A 20,248-nucleotide genomic window follows, 5' to 3' on the forward strand; every position below is an offset into this window, starting at 1 on the left:
CTTCCTGTGAAATGTGTACCATTTGTCCCATGCTGCCCTGGTCCCCACTGAGCCTTTCACCCTTATTCCATCTTCCATACCCCTCTCTCGGGATGAGTGCTGTTAGAGTCTCCTTTTTGCCTCTGTTCCACTCTGGGTAGCTGCTGCAACATGCCACCTCTCCTCCCCAGTGCTCCTCTGGTCAAGTGGCAAGTCAGCGGGACCTGCAGCTTCTGCACATCCTCACCCTCATAATGCGTCAGTAGCTCCCATTACAAATTGTGTGCTTCTCTTGAGTTTAGCTAAAGGAAGAAGTCTGATTCCCCTCCTTCATGGGAGTTCGAAGGGAAATAGCCTGTTTTCTGAACACTAACTTCCTCAACGGGGACTTCTTACCCCCTTTCTGGGCTTTCCACAGAACAGTTGTGCTGCTGCTGAAATGGCACCTCAGCAAGCCCTGCACGGAGGGAACTGCTCCACAGCTGTTGGCCTCTGAACTTAGGAACCCAGTCTAGCAATCAAAGTCATCTCAGAATAATCGAGTTGCATTTCTTGGCTATCTGAAGGGAATACACAGACCACAGGAATACGTAATGCCCCTTTTCTGATCCCACCCCACACCACAGGATTCTTTTTTAAAAATATTTTTTATTGATTTCAGTGAGGGAGAGAGAGATAGAAACATCAATGATGAGAGAGAATCAGTGATCGGCTGCCTCCTGCATGCACCCCCCCCCCCCCCCCGACTGGGGATAAAGCCCACAACCCAGGCATGTGCCCTGACTGGGAATCTAACCATGACCTGGTTTATAGGTCGATTCTTAACCACTGAGCCACGTAGGCCAGGCCCCCTGCTTCTCTCATCCTTCTGCCCTGCATCCCTTTCTCCTGTCAAAACCTAAAGAACCAGGCTCGTGAGTCAGGAAAAGCCAGACAGGAGGGGAAAGAGAAGGAGAAGGAACTAAACAGGAAGAATCCGCGGCCACCGTTTTTGTCCCATCACACTCTTCCTGTTCATTCTGTGGCCTTGTGGGTGAACAGGCCAGCCATCCTCATCTGCGAGGAAGGTCAGGACGGAGATGGAGCCTGCACCTCATGCCCAAACATGGCATTTTCTAACCTTGCTTTTAACAGAGCCATACACTGGGTTGGAAACGTGGGTGTGTTGGATTCACAAAACTGTACTTTGTTCCCCTTTTGGCTTTTGTTCATCATGCCACTATCTCCTACATCAGTTAGGAATGCTCTGGGCTTCCAATAACAGCACCTTTATAATAATATTGGTGGTTTATTCAAAACGGACTCTAGATGTGGCTGATAGCAGGATTGCTCTCCTCTCCAACGCTATCCAGGACTCAGTCATCCATCCCCTGTGGTAGCAAAATAATGGCCCCCGAGTGATGTCATTACGGTAAGGACTTTACCGTGGAAGAGTATTCTGGATTATCTAGGTGGGCCCAATTTAATGCTGAGTTACTGAAAGTGAAAAACCTTTCTCAGGGGCAGAGAACCAGACGATGACTCATGAAAAGCACTCTACCTATTACTGTTGACTTTAAAGATGAAGGGGGCCATGTGCCAAGGGATGAGAGTGACCTCTACAGGCTAAAAGAGGCAAGGAAATGGTTTCTTCCCCAAGGCTTCTAGTGAAGAATGCGCCCGCAGCCTCACACCACCTTGATCCCCAATCACTGACCACAGATGCCTCCCACAGTGCCCAATGGCACATCCTGAACCCCTGGACTCCAAGGCAGGGAACCAGGGGAGGGGATGGAGGGTGGGGCCTTCTAATTTATGCCTCTTTCCCTTTGTCACTCAGGAAAATAACCCTTCCCAGAAACTCTGGGTCATTCCTAGATGCATGGGCAGCTGGATTTTCTAGCCTCTGTGGTGGGAGAAGGGCAGGGAACAGGGGTGGGAATAGCATTGGGTAGCTGAATTGACAGCATCTACCCCGTCTCCCTTAGCAGGAACTCTGGCCATAAGATTCACGTACCAAACTTCACTGAACCCTTACCACATTCCATTTAGAATTGTAAGGAGATACATCAGCTACTCTGTATGTGGATTTCAGCCAAGTATTTTGCAAAGCCTCTCCTTTGCTTATATTTTTCTGGCTATGATAACAAAGTAGGACAAGATAATATACCTGCATATAAGCTCCATGAGGAAGGAACCTAGTTTTATCTGATTGTCTCCCTGGAACTTAATACAGAGCCTGACATATAGTAGGTGCTCAATAAATTTTTTGATTGAAATAATTTTCAGCCTCTTATCAATAAATTTTTTGATTGAAATAATTTTCAGCCTCTTATCAATAAATTTTTTGATTGAAATAATTTTCAGCCTCTTCTCCAAACATTTGCTCAAATGTACCTTGTCTTCCAGCCACTATAAATTACTTGCTATTTCCCCTACATACTATCCACCTCCTTGCCTCCCTCCCTCTGCCCCTGGCCCAGATACCTTTTCCCATTCCTCTGGCCTCCTGATCAACTCCTATCATCTTTGAGAGCCAGTTCCCATGCTAGGTCTCCCAAGCCACATTCTTTGAGGCACCGTAACATTCTGTTACGATAGCGGTTTGAGTGCTTATGTGTTATCGGTGCTGGGTTTAGGGTATCCTTCATTAGGCTGTGGTGCCTTCAGGGTAGGGACCCTATCAGGATCAACTTGCACCCCCAGAGTATATCAGCACCTGGTTCTGAGCAGGCTCTCTGTAAATATGTTGAATAAGAATGTACAATGATGATTTTAACATTAAACAGAGAAGAGCTCTATATTTAATCTTAAAGTTATCACTTGATTCTGAGTATCCTATCCTTCGTATTGTTTTTGTTTGACTTCCAGCTCTATCACTTAACCTTTCGGAGCCTCCATTTCTTCATCTGTTAAATGGAGAAAATACTCATGAATCAATGAAGATTAAATGAGGTAATATAGGCAGCCTGCCACCAGATGACCTTAATACACAGTAGCTTTATTGTCACAGTCCCTGAGGATCCTACAGTGTGATGGCCCAGAGCTGCTTGATTAAGGAAAGCTCCCAAGAAAAGGGACATACACACTCCATTGACTCTTTCAGAAGACATTGAAACATTGATACTCTTAAGACTAATTCCCATCCCCGAATGGTTAACATTTCTAAAATATTTTGATGCTGAAAGAAGTGTGCTTCAGTTATCTGGAAAGTGTACTTACATGGAAGAGATGCAGGTCATTTCTATTTTATTCTGTCTGGAAGGGTTTTTATATTTATCCAAAGTCAAAAGGAAAAAAGTCCAAGAACTACAAAAGAAGAGTTTAAGTGATTTATGCTTGATTTCTAAATGCAACATATGTGTGTATACATCACTTAAAACTCAAAGAAAGCATGCTTATACAATCATGTGCAACTTTAAAATTTAATAACTCTGGATGAATACATGATGGAAACAGTCCATGACACCTGAAAAGATCGTTTGTGGAACAGCACACAGTTCAGTGCTCAGTCTGGGCATTACAGCCATATTTCACAGAGCTTTGCTTGGTTTGATTTTCTCCATGTGGTTGATAATGGCCTGCAGTTGCTAGTAAGTGATTTTGCAAATTTCACTTATAATCCTGGCCCCACAATTACCCAAGTACTGTTTCTGGCAAGTTAACTTAAATATTATGCTCCGATCATGTCCCTTCAGAGTGACTAATGTAACTAACTGCCACAGGGGACAGTGTCAGTTCCTCCTGTCACCACTGGAATGATGACCGTCCCACACTGGGGAGAATGCTATTTCCAAGAGGAGAGGGTGACTCTTGTAGACACGTAGGAGCTAGTTTGACCTCCATTCCAGATGTGCCTCAGAAAAAGAAAAATTTCATTCTTCATCTTTGTAGGGGGTACTTTTGGTGGCACCGGGGCTGGTGGGGAGCAGTGGGGGAGCACTGGGCTTGGGGTCACACTGGATGAAATCCTGCTATGCTCTTCACTAGCTGTGTGATGTGGGCAAGCAGCCTGACATCTCTGAGCCTCTGAGATGCTGACGGCTGGGGAGAACAACGCCCCTTCACCAGGCTGTGGTGACAGGTCTGGATCGTGGAGGTGAAACTGCTTACCTGGCACAGAGGTAGGAGCTGAGTGGCTGCTAAAAAGCTGAATGTGTGTAACTTGGAGGCCACGGAACATTTCCCCCAAAGGCACAGTGTACCTGTGCCCATGCAAAGAACTGCATGAGAGTTTCATTTGTTGAATTTTTGCCAGGTTTATGTTTGCTAAACAGGGCACTCTTCTCCACGTGTGTAAGCATCAACATTTCCCCAAAACCCATCATGAGGAAATTCTGCACCCTTTTCTGTCCCCTCCTTGGGGGGGACGGGGGCAAAGAACAAAATGAAATGTGCCATCTACCAACCAGTGGAGGCAAAGCAGCCAGCACCTGGACCTGTTTAGCAGCCCTGTTCCGCCTTCACCCGCACCCAGGCAGCAGAACTGAGATGCGTGGGGTGCAGTGTGGGGAGCGGGACAAGTGTGCGGCACCTCATTTTGTTTCAAGCCAGAGGGATAATGTTCTGGGAAGAGGCCATGGAAAAAAGCCTGGTGAGCCAACACCTAGAGGACACAGCTGGGGAAATAAATTAGCTACTTCTATTGCACGTCTACCCAAAGGACAAGCCTGGCTCTAAATCTCGTCTCCCTCCAGCAGCTCAGCAGCGGCATCCGGCTCCCCGAGAGCCATTTCCACCGACAGGCTCCTCTCCAGGTCCTCCAGCTCCCGGCGCACCTCCTCAATGAAGCTGCCATCTCCGTAATCGCTGGGGGCCTCTCTGGGCACCAGGCTCTTTCCGTCCTCCTCGTGGCTCCCCACAAAGGTCGGCTTGCACACGTAGACCAGGCTGTGGCTGGGGAGAGAGGGGCTGTGGCTCAGCCAAGGGCCGTGTCTCCCCAGGGGGCAAAGCCAGCTCTCAACTTGGGGAGCCTGGGCTGAGACAAAGGCTCTCCTTATACCTCCCAGCCTCCTCACCTACACGACCCCTCCTCTAACATCTCTCCAACAGTCGGAACTTCCTGCCAACATCTTGCCTTAGGAAAGATTGCTGAGGGCACACATTTTCGGAGGATGTACTCAGGGGCAGCCCCTCACTTTCATGGGCAGGGCTGGCTTCCTGCCACTGACTCTCTGGGGCTCTGCATCCCAGGGGCAGGCCCTGAGGACAGGGGAGTCTGAGAGTTTACAGCTCCCGGCCCATCTGTGCTTCCAGGCAGGCGCAGCCCCTGACAGTGGAATAGGGCCTAACCGCCTCCTCTGCTGGGCCTGGGGGAGCCCTGGGCCTGTGGGGCAGGGAGGGGGCTTCTGTCTGCCCAGCCACCCAGGACTCTGCTGGGAGAGAGGGCTGAGTAACAGATGCTGGGAGGCCTGGGAAAAGCGCACTGAGAAGCAGCCATGGTGCGGCCCTGGTGCTTCTTGGTCTCTCAGAGCCTCCAACCACCCTTGGTGTCCTCCCCCTTGGGGTGGGGCAGGCCCTCCGGGTTTCCCTCCTAATTCTCTGCAGGCGCCTTCTCAGCTTGTCCTTTGTCTAGTGGGCCTGGGCTCCCCTCAGCCCTTAGTGCTCCTCCCTCCACACCCTCTTCCCAGACCACCCACTCCCAAGGCTTCAACCACCATCTAGATACACCCCAATGCTGTACCGCCCAGCCACACCTTCTCCTGTACCCCCTAGCCCAATCCTATAGGTCCATCAGGAAGATCAAGGATACTTCACATCAAACCTATCCTAAACGGAGCCCACTTTTCCCTGCTCCTGAGTCCCCAGTGGGTGGCACCTCATCCACCCTTGGCCCCTGACAAGAAGGACAGGTGGGGCCTCACCTGTGAGGCTGGCAGAGGAGGCCACTGGCACACGGGCAGCGGTCCAAAGCTCCATCAGGCTCCAGCTCCCAGGTGATGAGGTCCAGGAGCCGGCTGGCAGGGTCATGGCAGAGCTCACCCTCCACAGGCAGGGGTGTGCACACTGGGAACAGCAGGCCTAGAACCAGCCAAAAGTCACCCCTGCGCCCCAGCACCAAGGCAGGCACCAGGGGAGGGAGAAACGGAATGCAGCCTCCCACTTTCCACCCTCAACCCCCATGTGGAGGTTAGGCTTGAAGAAGTGGAGTGAGAAGAAATAAGAATGGCGGTAGGGGCTCAAGAGAGAATGAGCTGGGAGGGCTGCAGCAGTTAAGGAAGACTGCCTGGAAGAGGCGGGCTTGTGCTGGGTTTTGAGGCCAAAGGTCAGGAGAAATTAACAGTGGAAGAAAGGTGTTCAAGGCTGGGGCTCAGCACCAATAAAAGCCTGGGGGGTGGGCTCAGGCTGGGGCAGTGAGGCTCCCAAACGGGCCAAGTAGTGGAGAGGAAAGGAGGGTCAGCTGCTGTTGGCCAAGGCTTGGAAGGTGGACCGGGAAGTCTAATTAAAGTGACAGAACAGGAGTGGCTGCCGCTCCCAGAGGAGTATTATCCAGAAAGCCGTTCCTGAGGAAAACTGCAGGAGCAGCAGGTACCAGCTGGACCAGGGGATGGGGAAGGTGGCCAAGGGCAAGGTTTTCAGAAACACTGCTCACCAGGTAGGAGCAGTGCGCATGGAAGCCGTGGAAGAGGGGGCCAGTCGGTTCACAGGAAACAGGACTGGAGCCAGCGCTACCTCGGGCTGGGGAGTGAGGTGGAGTGGGACGCCGGGGCTTGGGACAGGGCTCAGCCTGCACCCAGAAGGGAGCCACCCACCTCTCTGGAAGGCACAGCACAGCCCGGGCTGGCAGTCCCTCTGGTTGTCACAGATGGTCCCGTTGCTGCCTTTGGTAGCTGTTTCGGTGCAGTGACCCCAGACACACAGCTGGTCTCCACAGCACTCACTGTCCCGGGTGCAGACCTGCAGGGAGGTGGGGAAGCACAACAACCCAGCTCGCAGGCCAGGCGAGCCCAGCCTGTACCGGCCCCGGCGGGAAAGCCTGAAGACACTACCGGGCAAGCTAACCACATGGCCCCCTGTACAGAGGAGGAAACTGAGGCCCTCGGTCGGGGAGGAGGGGTTCGTGGAAATCATGGGAGCAGAGGTGAGGGGACAGCACACTGTGAAAAGGCCCTAAGGGAGGCGTGAACCCAAGTTTCCCCCCATAGCTTGAGGTTTTGCCTTTAAAGCAGGGGTCCTCAAACTTTTTAAACAGGGGGCCAGTTCACTGTCCCTCAGACGTTGGAGGGCCGGACTATAGTTTAAAAAAAAAACTATGAATAAATTCCTATGCACACTGCGGGCCCGGGACGAGTCGGCTGCTAAGCAGGACAGGCAGCGGCACCCGGCGGGCCGGATAAATGTCCTCGGCGGGCCGCATGTGGCCCGCGGGCCGTAGTTTGAGGACGCCTGCAAAAGATGTAGCGTGTCTTTGCGTTACGCCCTGCCTCCTTCTCATTAGGTCATTAGGTCCCTAGGTCAGGAAGGAAGTGGCTTAGGGCCACAGAGGAGGCAGCACTGTGAGTCTTATAAGCTGATTAGATTAAGGCCCAAGCCCAGGAGGGCCAGGTGGGTGGTAGGCCTGGATCCCACGTGGGGAATGCAATTAGAGAGCAGAGCTGGTTCCCCACAGCCATGCCCAATGATGGCACGCAGCGGGACAGGCCAGGAGGGAATGCCGCTCCAACCACGGTGGTTGGAAATAGAGGGCTGCCTGTGGTCCTGGAGGCGGCGGGTTGGCAGATGGTCTCCCGGTCACTCCAGGAGTCAGCCCACCAGGCGCTGTGGAGGGGCTCTTCCCAGCAGGAGCTTCACAGGAGAACGCGGGGCAGTGGGCTTCTCCCAGGGCTCTTTTCTGGGCCCCCACGACCCTGGTGCTGCAGCCGGAGGCCTCTAGACACTCACTGTCTGGTGGTCCCGGCACGGCTGGCAGGTGTACTGGAAGCTGGCAAACTGGCAGTACTTTCGGGATCCACAGTCCTCATCAATGATGCACTCCTGCCAGGGCGGGGGGGCGGGGGTGGGGGGTAGGGGGGAAAAACAGCTTCATCAGGAAAGGCAGGTCAGCAAACCCACCTTACCCAGGAAGAGAAAGCCCCACTCATCCCCCCACCCCTCAGCTCTGCAGGCTCAGGGCGCAGAGACAGGCTCCAGTGCCCCTCAGGCTGGTGGGCCCTCACCCACACAGCTCGGCTAGGCTCCTGCCCTCTGGGACGCCACACCCAGTTCAACAATGGTCTCTGTGTGCAGCCTCCGCTCACACCCAGGGTGGAGAGCTCGGAGACCCAGGGCCATGCTTCTGCTCTGAGCAGATGGATTTAATAAAAAGAGCTAATGAGTTGCAGGCCCTGGTAGCGGCCCAGGAGGAGCTGGAGTTCATCAGGGCCTTGCTGACTGAGAAGGAAAAGGGTGGCCACAGGGAGCCCACATCAGGGTCCTGGGTCTGGGGCTCACCAGGGCAGCTGCCAGCTTCCAAAGGGGGCAGGGGCATGGCTTGTGTCCCCCCACCCCCACCCCCCCCGTCCACCCAGGCGCTTGCTCATGGCTGCCAGCCCCACTTGGCTCGAGAAATGGAGGAGAGAAGAAAGGAAGGGACTCTGTCCAGCACCGAGTTCCAGAGAGGGAGGTCACAGGAGGGTCACTGTGGTCCTGCCAGTCACTGGTCACTGGGCTATGTCGGCGCAGGCCGGGGCCCTGGCAGCCGCAGAGGAAAGGAGGGCAGGAGTGGGGAGACCATGACAAGAGCCACCACCGAGGACCGTCACCCTGGCCAGCACAGGCAGGGCTCGCCCAGCGGGCAGCAGTGGGGATTACTGTTCCCACACTACGCACTGAAAGGGGAGGCTCAGAGAGGCCAATAGGCCCCAGGGTCGTACAGTTAGTTCAGGGTAGGGGACTCTCCACCACTAACCCTTGGGAGAAGGGGCTCGGGGCTCCAGATGCAGCCGTCAGAGACTGTGGATGAGAAAGATCCGCCTGAGGCAGGGATTCTGGGCCCCAGCAAACCTTCTGCAGGTTCTAAGGGGAGGGTGGGACCTGCCACCCCGCTCTGAGCAGGGCATGCTCCATGCTAAAAGCAGGTGCCCACGTGGTCCAGACCAACCCCGCTCTGCCCTGTGAACAAGGCAGCAGTGCTCTGGGTATGGACAAGGAGACTGCCAAGGTGCTTTCCGGGCGCCTGTGGGTAGGCTGGGGGGTCAGCAGGGAGGCCCTCCCGGGCAGCTTAGGAACTCATTAGCTCTGTCAGCGAGAAGTGGCTGGTGTCCCTGGTCCAGGGCTGGGTGTACCCCACTGCAGGCCTGAGCGGGGGGGACATTTGGTCTAGGGCAGCTGCAGGCTCAGCTTCTGCAACACCAGCCCTGGTTCTGAGCCCCAGCCTGGCACACCTTGGAGAGTGGGTCCTGCCCCGCTCACCTAGCACGGCTTGCCCAGCCAAGCGGACTAGCAGTGCCGCGGCCCCTCCGAAGAATGACGGGGAAGAGGCCACCTCGGAGGCGGTGTACAAGTCACCACCGGCACCAGGGCCTCCAGAAGAAACAGGGGTTGACACCCAGCATAATTGAAGAGCAATTTCAATCTTTACCATAAGTTCTTTTAAAATGTCAGAGGAGAGCACATTGCCTGCCTCCGCAAAATGACCAAACATTGCTCTTCTCTGTGTCTCCCCGGCGTCTGACTCATCCCTGTTCCCATGCCAGCAACCCTAACATGTCTGCGTACCACCGTCACTGTTTTCCCGAGTGAGAAAGCTGAGGCTCGGGTGGGGGTGAAGGTGGGGGTGGGGGTGGAAGGGCTGCCGATGTCAGAAGCTGAGCTGGGGCTGGGCACCCCGTCTGTCTGACCCCAGAGTCCAGGTGGCCTGAGAAGCCCGCTGGACGGTAAGTAAACCTCCAGACAAGCCTTGTCTCAGCCACCACGCTCTCTAGACAGAGACGCAAGCCGGCCAGTTCAGCGGAAGCGTCCTGACATTTCTTCCCAAGAAGAATAGCTAAGGGGGGTGGCGGGGCACAGGCATCAGCGTCCTCTCTGACCCCAGCCACAGCTGAAGCACCGGGGCCAATATGAGAAGTTCCTTGCCCTCAAGGAATTTATAATTCCATTTTTTTTTAAAGGCAACCTCGTAGAAAAGGAGACAGAGGGTGTAACAGACAACTCCCAGGAACAAAACATAGCCGCTTTGCCTGTCCACACAGAGGATGTTTGACCTCACCAATAATCAGGAAAATGCAACCGCCAAGAGCTTTCACTCACAATGAGGACAGTTAGAAAGGCTGATGCTCTCTGTGGTGGAGGAAGACTACCCTCCCCAAATGCCCACATCCCACTCCCCGAAACCTGCGGACCTGTCACGTTACATAGCAGGGGGGCATTGAAGTCACAGGTGGAATGAAGGTGATGATAAGGAGAGGCGCCTGGATTACCCAGGTGAGCCCAGTGTAAGCTAAGGGGCCATGAAGATGGAAAAGGGGCAGGTCAGGGTGCTGCCACGGGGGAGGACTCTACCAGCCATCCGATGCCGCTGGCTTAGAAGAAGGACAAGAACAGACTCCCCTGCCGACACGGAGCTCAGTCCAGTGAGACTCTGACCTGCAGAACTGTAAGATAACAAATTCCTGTTGTGAACGTAGGGTAAGCTGGGCAGGAACAATAGGAAACCGATGTGACAACTGGCACTGGTAGGGATTTGAGGAAATGGGCAGTGCCGACACTTTGGGGGTCATTAACCTTCAGCTGGATGTGTTTTGCAGGCAACTCATCAACACCTGTCACACATTTAAATGCTTGTCTACTGTGACCCAGTCATTTCCCTTCCAGGTGACCACCCTCGGAAACTGTCCACATGTACAAATACCTGAGTCCAGGGATGTTTAAGGCTACACCGTGGTAGTATTTCTAGTCCAGAAGTAATGGAAATGCCCAACAAGAGGGGGCTGATTAAACTGCTGTGTGGTCATTTCATGGGAAAATGCCACCAGACAGACATGAAAAAGGAGGTAGCTCTTTGCATTGTGATGTTTACATCAGTAAGTAAAAGCAAGTGGGAGAACCATGAAATCCCATTTTGTGAAGCATAATAACAACATATATGATACGTGCCTATGCACAGCACAGCGCCTGGCATAGAGGGGCAGATACGTGTTGAAAGTGTAAAACCCCTTGTACATTATTGTGGCGAACAGGCTAACAGAAGGCTGATCATTAGCAAAGATTGGGGGACCAAAGCAAAAAACACACACCTTCCAATAATTTGGCTTCTCATTTCCCAAGCATCCTGTCGACATAGAATTTTCACTACACGCTTCTTCTTCCAGATCTCTAATTAAAAAAGCTATGAGCTTGGATTTTCCCGCACCAATCCCTGTGAGACCCGGCTGTTTACAACTCTCCATCAAGAAAAGCGCACATTCACCCTTAGGAATACGTTTCCTCCCCTAAGCTGGCTCCTATGCATGACAAAGCATTCCCTGCAAAGCCATGATGAAGCAATTAATTGCTTTTTCTAGCTATGGAAAATTTTTTGGCATGGAACTTTGCCAAAGACTTTTGAAAAATTGAAAACACCAAAGCTACTGGTTTCCTTTGCTGACGTGGTTTTGCTGCCTACAGGTCTGGTAGGTGAGTCCAGCGTGACTTCCCCTTGAGAGAGTTCAGAGCTTTTGTTCTAACAGTCTGCGGCCTGTTCACTGTGGATGCACGTTCCCAGCATCCCCTACCAAAGCTCTTTAAGAATTGTGATCATACGGCAAACCTTGGAACTCCAAAGTGTGAACCCTAGAGGCCAGGAGGGCACAAACTTTGAATTCTAGTTTTGCCACTGAATAGCTGTGTGGCATTAGTGCTCTATGAATGGTGGCCATAGCAACAGCAGCTGTGCATCTTTTACATCCAATGCCTGATTCTCCCGGGGAGCCCCCTGCAAAAAGACAGGTTCAAACAATGGGCTAGTGTTTCCACCAGCAACCCTCCAGCTCCGACCCTGCCCTCACTTGGGGGTTCCACATCTAGTCCTGACTTATCTGTATGCAGAGTGTGTCTAGAGACAGCAGCCTGTATGCCCACAGGAGTAAGGTGCATGGGGCAGAGTGGCCTCTCGTCTTATGAAGACCAGGCTTTCCATACAGTAAGGTTGTTAGTTTGGGGTCTCTCCTGAAGACCCCTTACTAGTAGGGGGCAGGGTCCCATCTTTTCTGGTGTCAGAGACCTGGGAACAGGTCAGGTCCTCCTTCCTGAAATAGAACTGAAAGGGTGGGAGGGGAGGACTTGACTTGGGTCTCCCCCCCGCCACCCGCCACCCGCAAGCAGAGCTGAGAAATCCAGGATTTTATTCTTTTCAGTAATCCCAGGTTTTCCTATCTGTGTTCAAGGGTTACACTCACATGTGGGCCGATGTCTTAAAGGAGCCTCAGCACCCAACTGGGCACAGGGTGTCTGAGAAGGTGAGCCCTGAAGTAGGAGGCCGTGCGGGTTCTGGGCTTGGGGTACCTCTCAGACCACTAGGACTAGAAGGGGGACTCCATGCTCCACCGAGATGAAATTAAAGGCACTTGCCAGGGCAGAAGGTAGGGTCACCTGAGTGCCCTGGACCAGGAGGGGGAGGTGCCATGGTGGGCCCCTGCCCTTCAGAGCTTACGACAGCAACCCATGGCCTCCAGAGAGTCCTGGCATGCAGGGTGGCCAGGGCCTGCCACTCGGCACAAGTTCTCCTGATTTCCTCTCACATGGGTGTTATTATCCACACATCACAGATGGGGATGCTGAGGTTTAAGGGGTAGGGTCTGCCCAGAGTCGCCAGCTTAGCGGTGGTATTGGGAGTCCAAGACAGTGGGTCTGACCCTAAAGATAGGTTCTTTCCCCCCTCCTCCTGGGAAGCTCATTTTCCTCTCCCTACAGCACTAACCAGTCTCCTCAGGGAACAGGACTAGCCTGAGACAATGCCCTGGGCCCCACACATCCCCGGAGACAGCAGACAGGAACTCAGGGCCAAGGCCACGGCCCTGGACGTCTGGGTCTCAACGTCACTTATGAGCTGGCTCCAGCAGCTCCTCTCTGGTCCCTGTTCTCCAGTCACTTCCTGTCTGTCCCGCTCCTCCCTCCCATCCTGGGGGGAAGTCTGACGTCTGAGGCTGGCCACGGGACTGAAGCCATTCGGAGGACCAGTCTTTGTTGTCCGGCGAGAGAGCTATATTTAGAAAGCTCTGGCTGGAGCTGCACTCTGTTCAGATGCCGAGGGAGGTGGGGCTGGCGGCAGATTTGGCAGAATGCTGGGCCTGGAAATGGCTCTGGTGCTTTGACACTCTCATGAAATAGTGGAAAATGGCAAAGGAGCTGTTCTGTATCTTTGATTTTATCGTTCGGAGTTTATCGGAGGAGAGCAGCTCCAAGGAGGCAGGAATTCAGAGGGAAGCAAGCAGCGCCTGACCCGAGAGGGCGTCCTCGCGTGTAGGTGTGGGGCAGGTGGGGCCTGGCTTCTCCGAGGCCTGTAGGCTGTCACACTTCCCTTCTCACATTGGCCACGGGCACTTTGCCACACTCCTCAGGAATCCCAGACATTCTTGTGCTCATGAGGCCCAAAGGAGGAGCCACGTGGTGGACCTCTCAAGGGCCGGGCTGTCCATAGTCTCCTCTCGAGCCCAAAGCTTCAGGGGAAGGAGTGATGGCACGGGAAGCAGAGGCCCATGGGCCTGCCTCAGAGCTGTGCCCGCTGTAGCTGAGGCCGGGAGGGCCGCTGTGAAGGTTCAGAGAGCACCTGCTGTATGTCTGACCTGCTCGGGGTTAGTCGGCTCTTGAATCCTCACAGCCACCCTGTGAGGTCAGCCACTGACCCCAACTCCTCCAGCATGTGCTTTGCACACAGTCGCCATCCACTCAAAGAATAAAGAAGGAATGACTGGACGAATAGATGAACCCTTGATCGAGCTCCATTTTGCAGATAAGGAAATTGAGGCTCAGAGCCCAAGGTCACTGATGGAGTTTAAGAAACAAAGATTTAAAACCAAGTCCATCAGACCCCCAAGCCTAGGCTTGCTCCTTCCACTGCACGCTGTTGCCTCCAAATACAAATGGGACTACATGAAAATACAAAGCTTGTGCACAGTGAAAGAAACCAGCATCAAATGAAAAGGGAGCCCACTGTATGGGGGAATATATTTGGCAATGTCACATCTGATTAAGGGGTTAATTTCCAAAACATATCAAGTTCTCATATAACTCAACAAAAGGAACACAACCCAATTAAAAAATGGGCAGAAGACCTGAATAGACACTTCTCCAAAGAAGACATACAAATGGCCAAGGGACATATGAAAAAATGCTCAACATCACTAATCAGAGAGATGCAAATTAAAAAGACAATGAGGTGTCACCTCATACCTGTCAGAATGGCTGCCATCAACAAATCAACAAATGACAAGTGCTGGTGAGGATGTGGAGAAAAGGAACCCTAGTACACTGCTGGTATGAATGCAGACTGGTGTGGCCATTATGGAAAATATTGTAGAGTTTCCTCAAAAAATTAAAAATGGAACTGCCATTTGACCCAGTGATCCCACTTCTAAGAATATATATTAAGAAGTCCGAAACACCAATCAGAAAGAATATATACACCCCTATGTTCATAGCAGCACAATTTATAATAGCTAAGATCTGGAAACAGCCCAAGTGCCCATCAGTAGATGAGTGGATAAAAAAGCCGTGGTACATATACACAATGGAATACTATGCAGCTGTAAAAAAGAAGGATCTCTTACCCTTTGAGACAGCATGGAGGGACCTGGAGACTATTATGCTAAGTGAAATAAGCCAGTCAGAGAAAGACAAGTATCACATGATCTCACTTATATATGGAATCTAATGAAGAAAATGAATTGATCCAGAGACATTAATGAATTGATGCAGCAGACTGACTAATTTCAGAGGGAAGGGGGGTGCGGTGGGAAGAGATTAACCAAGGTGAGCAAGAGAAGCCCCATATTATAGACAAGGAAAGCGAGGCAGTGACATGAAATCACTTACCAAGGTCTTGGGTAAGAACTGGCAGAGCCAACACTTGCCAAAACCAACCAGTGCTCTATGGAGATAAGGGAAACCCTGGGAGCTGGCGGCTGGGGGCCCAGGCGGGGGGCAGGAGGGAGTTGTGTGAGATAGGAGGCCTCTGGGAATGGCAGGAGAACGGGGCTGTTAGTTCTGCCTCTGTGGGAGGCCAGGGTCCCCAAGTCTGAGCCCTGGACCAAGGTGCCTAAAGGGTTAAGAGCAGTGCTGAGGGAGAAGAGCCGGAAATCTCCCCTTCACCCACAAATCAAGTGGAGTTCTCAGGTCCCCTGAGTCCTTTTCGACCTTAAAAGCAGGCCAATGGCAGGAACCTATAGAGCACACGTTTGCCTTGCTCCCAGCAGGCGCCCGGTCTCTCCTGGAGGCTGGCTGCACTGGAACCTTTCCGCCAGCTCAGGGCAGGCAGGGGCCCCGAGCCTCACCACGGGCTCTGGCCTGACCCACGATGCAGAGCCTGCCCTATGGAAAAACCCAGGCAGGAGCCAGGAGCTGGTGCCAGCTATTCTTATCCTGAAGTCCGGTGTCTGCACAAGCCCGTGTCTCCTGGGGCTGCTCCAGCCAGTTCTTCCTCCCCAGTCCCACAGCCCTGAGAGAGGAGAATGCTTCCTCCAGCTGCTGGGCATCCAGGTGTGGAGACCGCTCACTCCCACCCCCTCAGCGCCAGGACCATTGGAGAAACAGCCCTGGAGTTCCCTCTCCTCCTGCTCCCGCCCCCACCTACACAGCCCCCAGATCCCACCCCCGGAGCCCCCTCTCCACCAGCCTCCTGGGGAGACCTTCGGGGATGGAGGGGGCTGCTCCAGAACAGGGCCTGTTCCCTCCTCAGGGACCCGGTCTGCCGCCAGGCCACACTCACAGGACTTCCCCACACTCTCTTCTAGTCTCAATGACATTGCCACTGGCAAACTTACACCACATTTAATTCCAAAGGAAACGTCTCATGTGCCCAAGTCCTTTCTAACCAAATGAGTGCTATGGCCCCTCCTGAGTTAGCGCAGTGGAGGGAGGGCGTCTCCCCACTCTCCCCCACCAATGTTTCCAGGGCTTTAGGTCTGCACGGCTCCCACGCCCCATCCAAAGGCAGAGAGTGGGGGACCACTGGCCTGAGTCTGTGGTTCACCAAGCACCCAGTTAGTGCCGCATACTCAGAAGACAGCTGCTGTTCCAGTCATCGAGAACCTGACAGGAACTGGGGGTTTGAAAGCACCAACAATGTCCTGCAGCACCTCACAACGGGGTGCAAAGAGGCCGGGCTCAGGACACCAGCCTCTCTCCCTCTCCACCAGGCTCCCTGCCGCAGCCCAAATTGTTTTCGTCAAACACAAGCCGGCTGACTCACATCCCTCACCTTAATTGTTCTGCAAGCTGCTCCTGCCCTAGAGAACGCTGAGGTTAGACTAATCTGATCAACACCTAATGGGAGGAGACAGGCTGCCCTCCAGGCCTGGAGAACGGGCAGACTGCATCTGTGGCCCTGGCGTAATAAAGCCATGTGACCAGGTGGCTGAGTGAAAAACCAGGTGTGTCCTCAGGTGGCCTGGGAGAGGGCCTGCGGTTCCATCACTGGGGCACTCTCTGCTCTGCCTGTACCCCGAACCCAGGAACTGCTCTCACAGCATCCACCGCCCAAGGCTTAATTCTCACTCACTCAGCATCCTTCAGTCACCCGACCTGGCAGGGCACACAGAGCCCTTCAGGGCCAGTCTCCAACCTGCTTCCAAGTCTGATTTCCTGACCCACCCCAAGACCCAATCCTGGTCCCTGCTTCTAGAATGCCCTCGGATTCATTTTTAATGAAAAGCACAAACGTCTCCTCCTCAATGAAGCCCTCCCACTGGGCAACAGGCGCCTGTCTCCATGGTGCCCTCACCCCCAGCCCTCGGTATCCTCCCCAGTAAAAGGTGGGTGAAAATTAGAACACGTTTAGGCTCAAAGGACCAACAGGTACTTCTAAGACTTGTCAGGACTCACTGGGAAAGAAAGCCATGATTCAGGTTGGGGGCATGATTCTCTCAGCAATCTCGGGCAGTTGTAGAGCAAGAAGGCCAACTCTACATCCCTCTGCTTAGTCGTCATATAGCTCAATGGCTGATCTCGTGAATTCTTTCATCTCCACCATGACCCTCTCTGGCTTTGCCCACTCTACTATCTCTTTGGCCTTCTGGCTGCTCTTCAGGCCAAGCAGGTTTGATGCCATTTTCCTTGGCCAGACAACTCCGCCCTCACTGTTCAAGGGCCTGGCAAGGCTAGCATTCCTATGAAGCCAAGTGATTGGTGTAAAGTTTCAGTCCTCGCTGCTGGAGGTGTCCCTGTGGTTCTGACTGGTGTCTGAGGAAGAGGCCACCCCTAACCCCCGCCTTGACCCCATGGGGAGGGTCTTTATGCATTCTCTTTTAAAACAAATGTTCTAGGCCAGTGGTTGGCAAACTGCGGCTCGCGAGCCACATGTGGCTCATGATTTGCAGTTTGCTGTTCTGTTGACTAATGAGTTTCCCAACCACTGGGATAGGGGCTTAATCACAAGGAACAACAACAGCCTATAATTATTGGAATCGAGAGTCTAGGTCAGTGGTCAGCAAACTCATTAGTCAACAGAGCGGCAAACCGCGGCTCACGAGCCGCAGTTTGCTGACCACTGTTCTAGGCAGTGAACAGCGGGCATCAGAAACAACATCTGGGGGTGAGGGCGGGCCCTCCTGGCTGTGCTGTGTCCGAGGAGCCACGAGCCCCCCTTGACTCCAATGCATCAGGGCCTGGAAGGAGATACTGGACTTGTGACCAGCCCTCCTGGGAAAGAGGGCAGGTCTCCAAGGGGAGAGGAATGTGGGGTGTCACTATGACAGGTCTCCTAGGAGACAACTCCAGGAAGTCATGACAGGAGTGTCTATGGGAAGGCAGGTCTTGGCTCTTGTTTCTCACAAGCTTTTTGTCGCTGGTCCAAAGGGCTTCCCTACTTTACCCCTTCTGACCTCTCATCCACAACTCAGCCACCTCAGGAGCATCTCCGCCTCCTCCTCCTCCTCTTCTAGTTTGGGGCTGAAATAGCTGCCTAGCTCACATCTCCATCCGCATCCTGCATCCCCTTCACCTCCAGTCCTGCCAGGCTCTGCCACTTTCTCCAACACACACAACCAGAATCGGAGCTCCCCTCGGTGCAGCATCTGCTCCAGACAAACAGCGTTTGGCCTTGGAGGACAGCAGAGCCGTTGCCATGGCAGCAGTGTTCTGGGTCTTTATGCTTCCAGACTAGGGGAGACCATGGCCTGTTACAGGCTAGGACACGATGCTCCCGTGACTATGACAAGTGGGGTCCAATCAGGGCCTTGTGGGGTGGCCACAGCTTTGCTAGAAATCGCCTTACTTCTAGCAAAGCAATTAACAGCATTAAACTTAGTCACATTCACATCATTTACCTGAACCCAGCAAGCCTCGCACTGTGCACACAATTGGCTGTGTGACTCCTTCATTCCTTCAAGGGCGAGAATAATGCAGAAGATGAAGGGTAGAGGGAGGGTAGGTTTCAGGGTTGATTATAAGAGTCTGCTCATGCTTTTCAGTAGTTACAAACAGTTCCTGCTCAGCTAGATTTGGGTATATTCAGGACCCTTCCTCTGTCATTGGGGATGGAATTTCTCCATATCTACTCAGTTTCTTGTTAACTCTTTCCTTATGAGTCAGTGAGCTGACATGACCTAACCCAACCTCTTCCAATAGTTTTTCCTTTGCCTTGGGAAGAAAAAGTAATAAATATATCATTCCCTACTTACTCTTCGCACTTAGAGATGGTGCCTATACAAGACCTAACTTCTCAGAGTCGGGTATTCTGAGACTCAGTCCGTCGGCCCATGTACTGGGGAGCTGGGGAGTGATGAACCTGGATCTTTCTTCTCTGCTTTGTCCATCCCATAGGCTTGGGCCCAAGCTCTTTGGTGAAGCAGGTGAAGTCTTCTCTGAGGAAGAATAGGCTCTGGGGGTGTGGCATGTGGTCCTTCCTGATACATCAAAGACCTCCAGCTGGATGTCTTGTGTGTCCTCAAGCCAGGCCATTGGCAAAATAGGCCTCAGAGTGAGAGGAGGTCAGGACACACCTCAGAAGGCACCTGCACACTCCCAAGCTGCAGCCAAGGCCTCGGCCTTCCCTCCCCTAACCTACACTAGAGACCTAAGCAGCAGGAGGCCACAGGCTTCCCACCTGGGCCACACGGGCGTCCCACATGCCCACCCCTGCCTCTGAGATGGACCCTGACCCCAGCGTTGCTGGTCACCAGAATGTGTCCAAACTTTCGTTTCCTGCAATTGGGTCTTCATCATCCTTAGGACTCAAACCACCTGAATGGAGGCTGGCATGACCTGGGAACTGGGGTTCTAGTCCCGTCTACAGGATGGGGATTGCACTCCAGGGAATGCAACAGACAGATTCCCTTCTGCCCGAGAGGCCGTGTCTAAACCTGAATGACCAAGAGGCCCCAGTGTGGGCACTGGCCACTCGCCTTTTTTTAAACCAGGGGTCTTAATCTTTCTTGTGTATGGACTCCTACGGCAGCTACCTGGGGGCCATCGGCCACTGCTCAGAGTAATGCATTTAGATGAATAAAAAACACCCACAAGATTACAGAGAAAAAGGATTACACCGAAATACAGTTATCAAAATATTTTGAGATACAGTGGGCTTTTTTCTTTGTTTTGTTTTGTTTTTCCCTATCCTCACCTGAGGATATGTTTATTGATTTGAGAGAGAGAGGGAGGGAGAGAGAGAGAGAGATAAACATCAATTGAAAAATATCAGTCGGCTGCCTTGTGCCACGACCGGAGATCAAATCACAACCTAGGGATGCACCCTGACTGGGAATCGAACCCACAACCTTTTGGTGCACGGGATGATGCTCCAACCAATGGATCCACCTGGCCAGGGCAAGATACAGTGTTTTATGGGCTTCTTTACTTACACTCTGAATAGTAAGATCTACTAGCAGGTCTGACAACGAGCTTAATTTCTAAGTAGTGATGAGCATAAATGCTATTTAAAGACACTGTAACTACAGTAAGAGAATGTGAAGCTCTCTGTGATTCTCTGAGGAACAAAGGCACTGCTAGTAACACTGTGGTCTGTTGCCTACTAGTCGTTGAAGATTGGAGGAAGTGCTGCTTTAACGTAAAAGTCAGGGGAAACAAGGATGTGTTTCTTTCCCCATGGCTCTATCCAGGTTAAGAAGGGGGCTTTAAGGCATATCCAAAGTCAGGAACCACTGCTTTAGTGCCTGCAATT

At 52.8% G+C, this 20,248-nt stretch overlaps 1 protein-coding gene across 2 annotated transcripts in view; it reads right to left on the minus strand.

Annotated features, from left to right (window-relative positions):
• Positions 1 to 3,275: 3,275 nt before the first annotated feature.
• The window catches only part of DKK3 (dickkopf WNT signaling pathway inhibitor 3), a 43,051-nt gene continuing 26,078 nt past the window's right edge, over positions 3,276 to 20,248 (minus strand). For both annotated transcript variants that reach the window (XM_080641863.1, XM_080641864.1), the window contains exons 5-8: positions 7,840 to 7,932; positions 6,711 to 6,855; positions 5,823 to 5,979; positions 3,276 to 4,854 (exon numbers count right to left, since the gene is read on the minus strand). In XM_080641863.1, the coding sequence (XP_080497989.1) occupies positions 4,635 to 4,854; positions 5,823 to 5,979; positions 6,711 to 6,855; positions 7,840 to 7,932 (615 nt within the window). In that variant the 3' untranslated portion in view covers positions 3,276 to 4,634. The remainder of the gene's footprint in view (positions 4,855 to 5,822; positions 5,980 to 6,710; positions 6,856 to 7,839; positions 7,933 to 20,248) is intronic.

Source organism: Plecotus auritus (genome assembly GCF_963455305.1).
Source record: "Plecotus auritus genome assembly, chromosome: 9".
NCBI lineage: Eukaryota > Metazoa > Chordata > Mammalia > Chiroptera > Vespertilionidae > Plecotus > Plecotus auritus.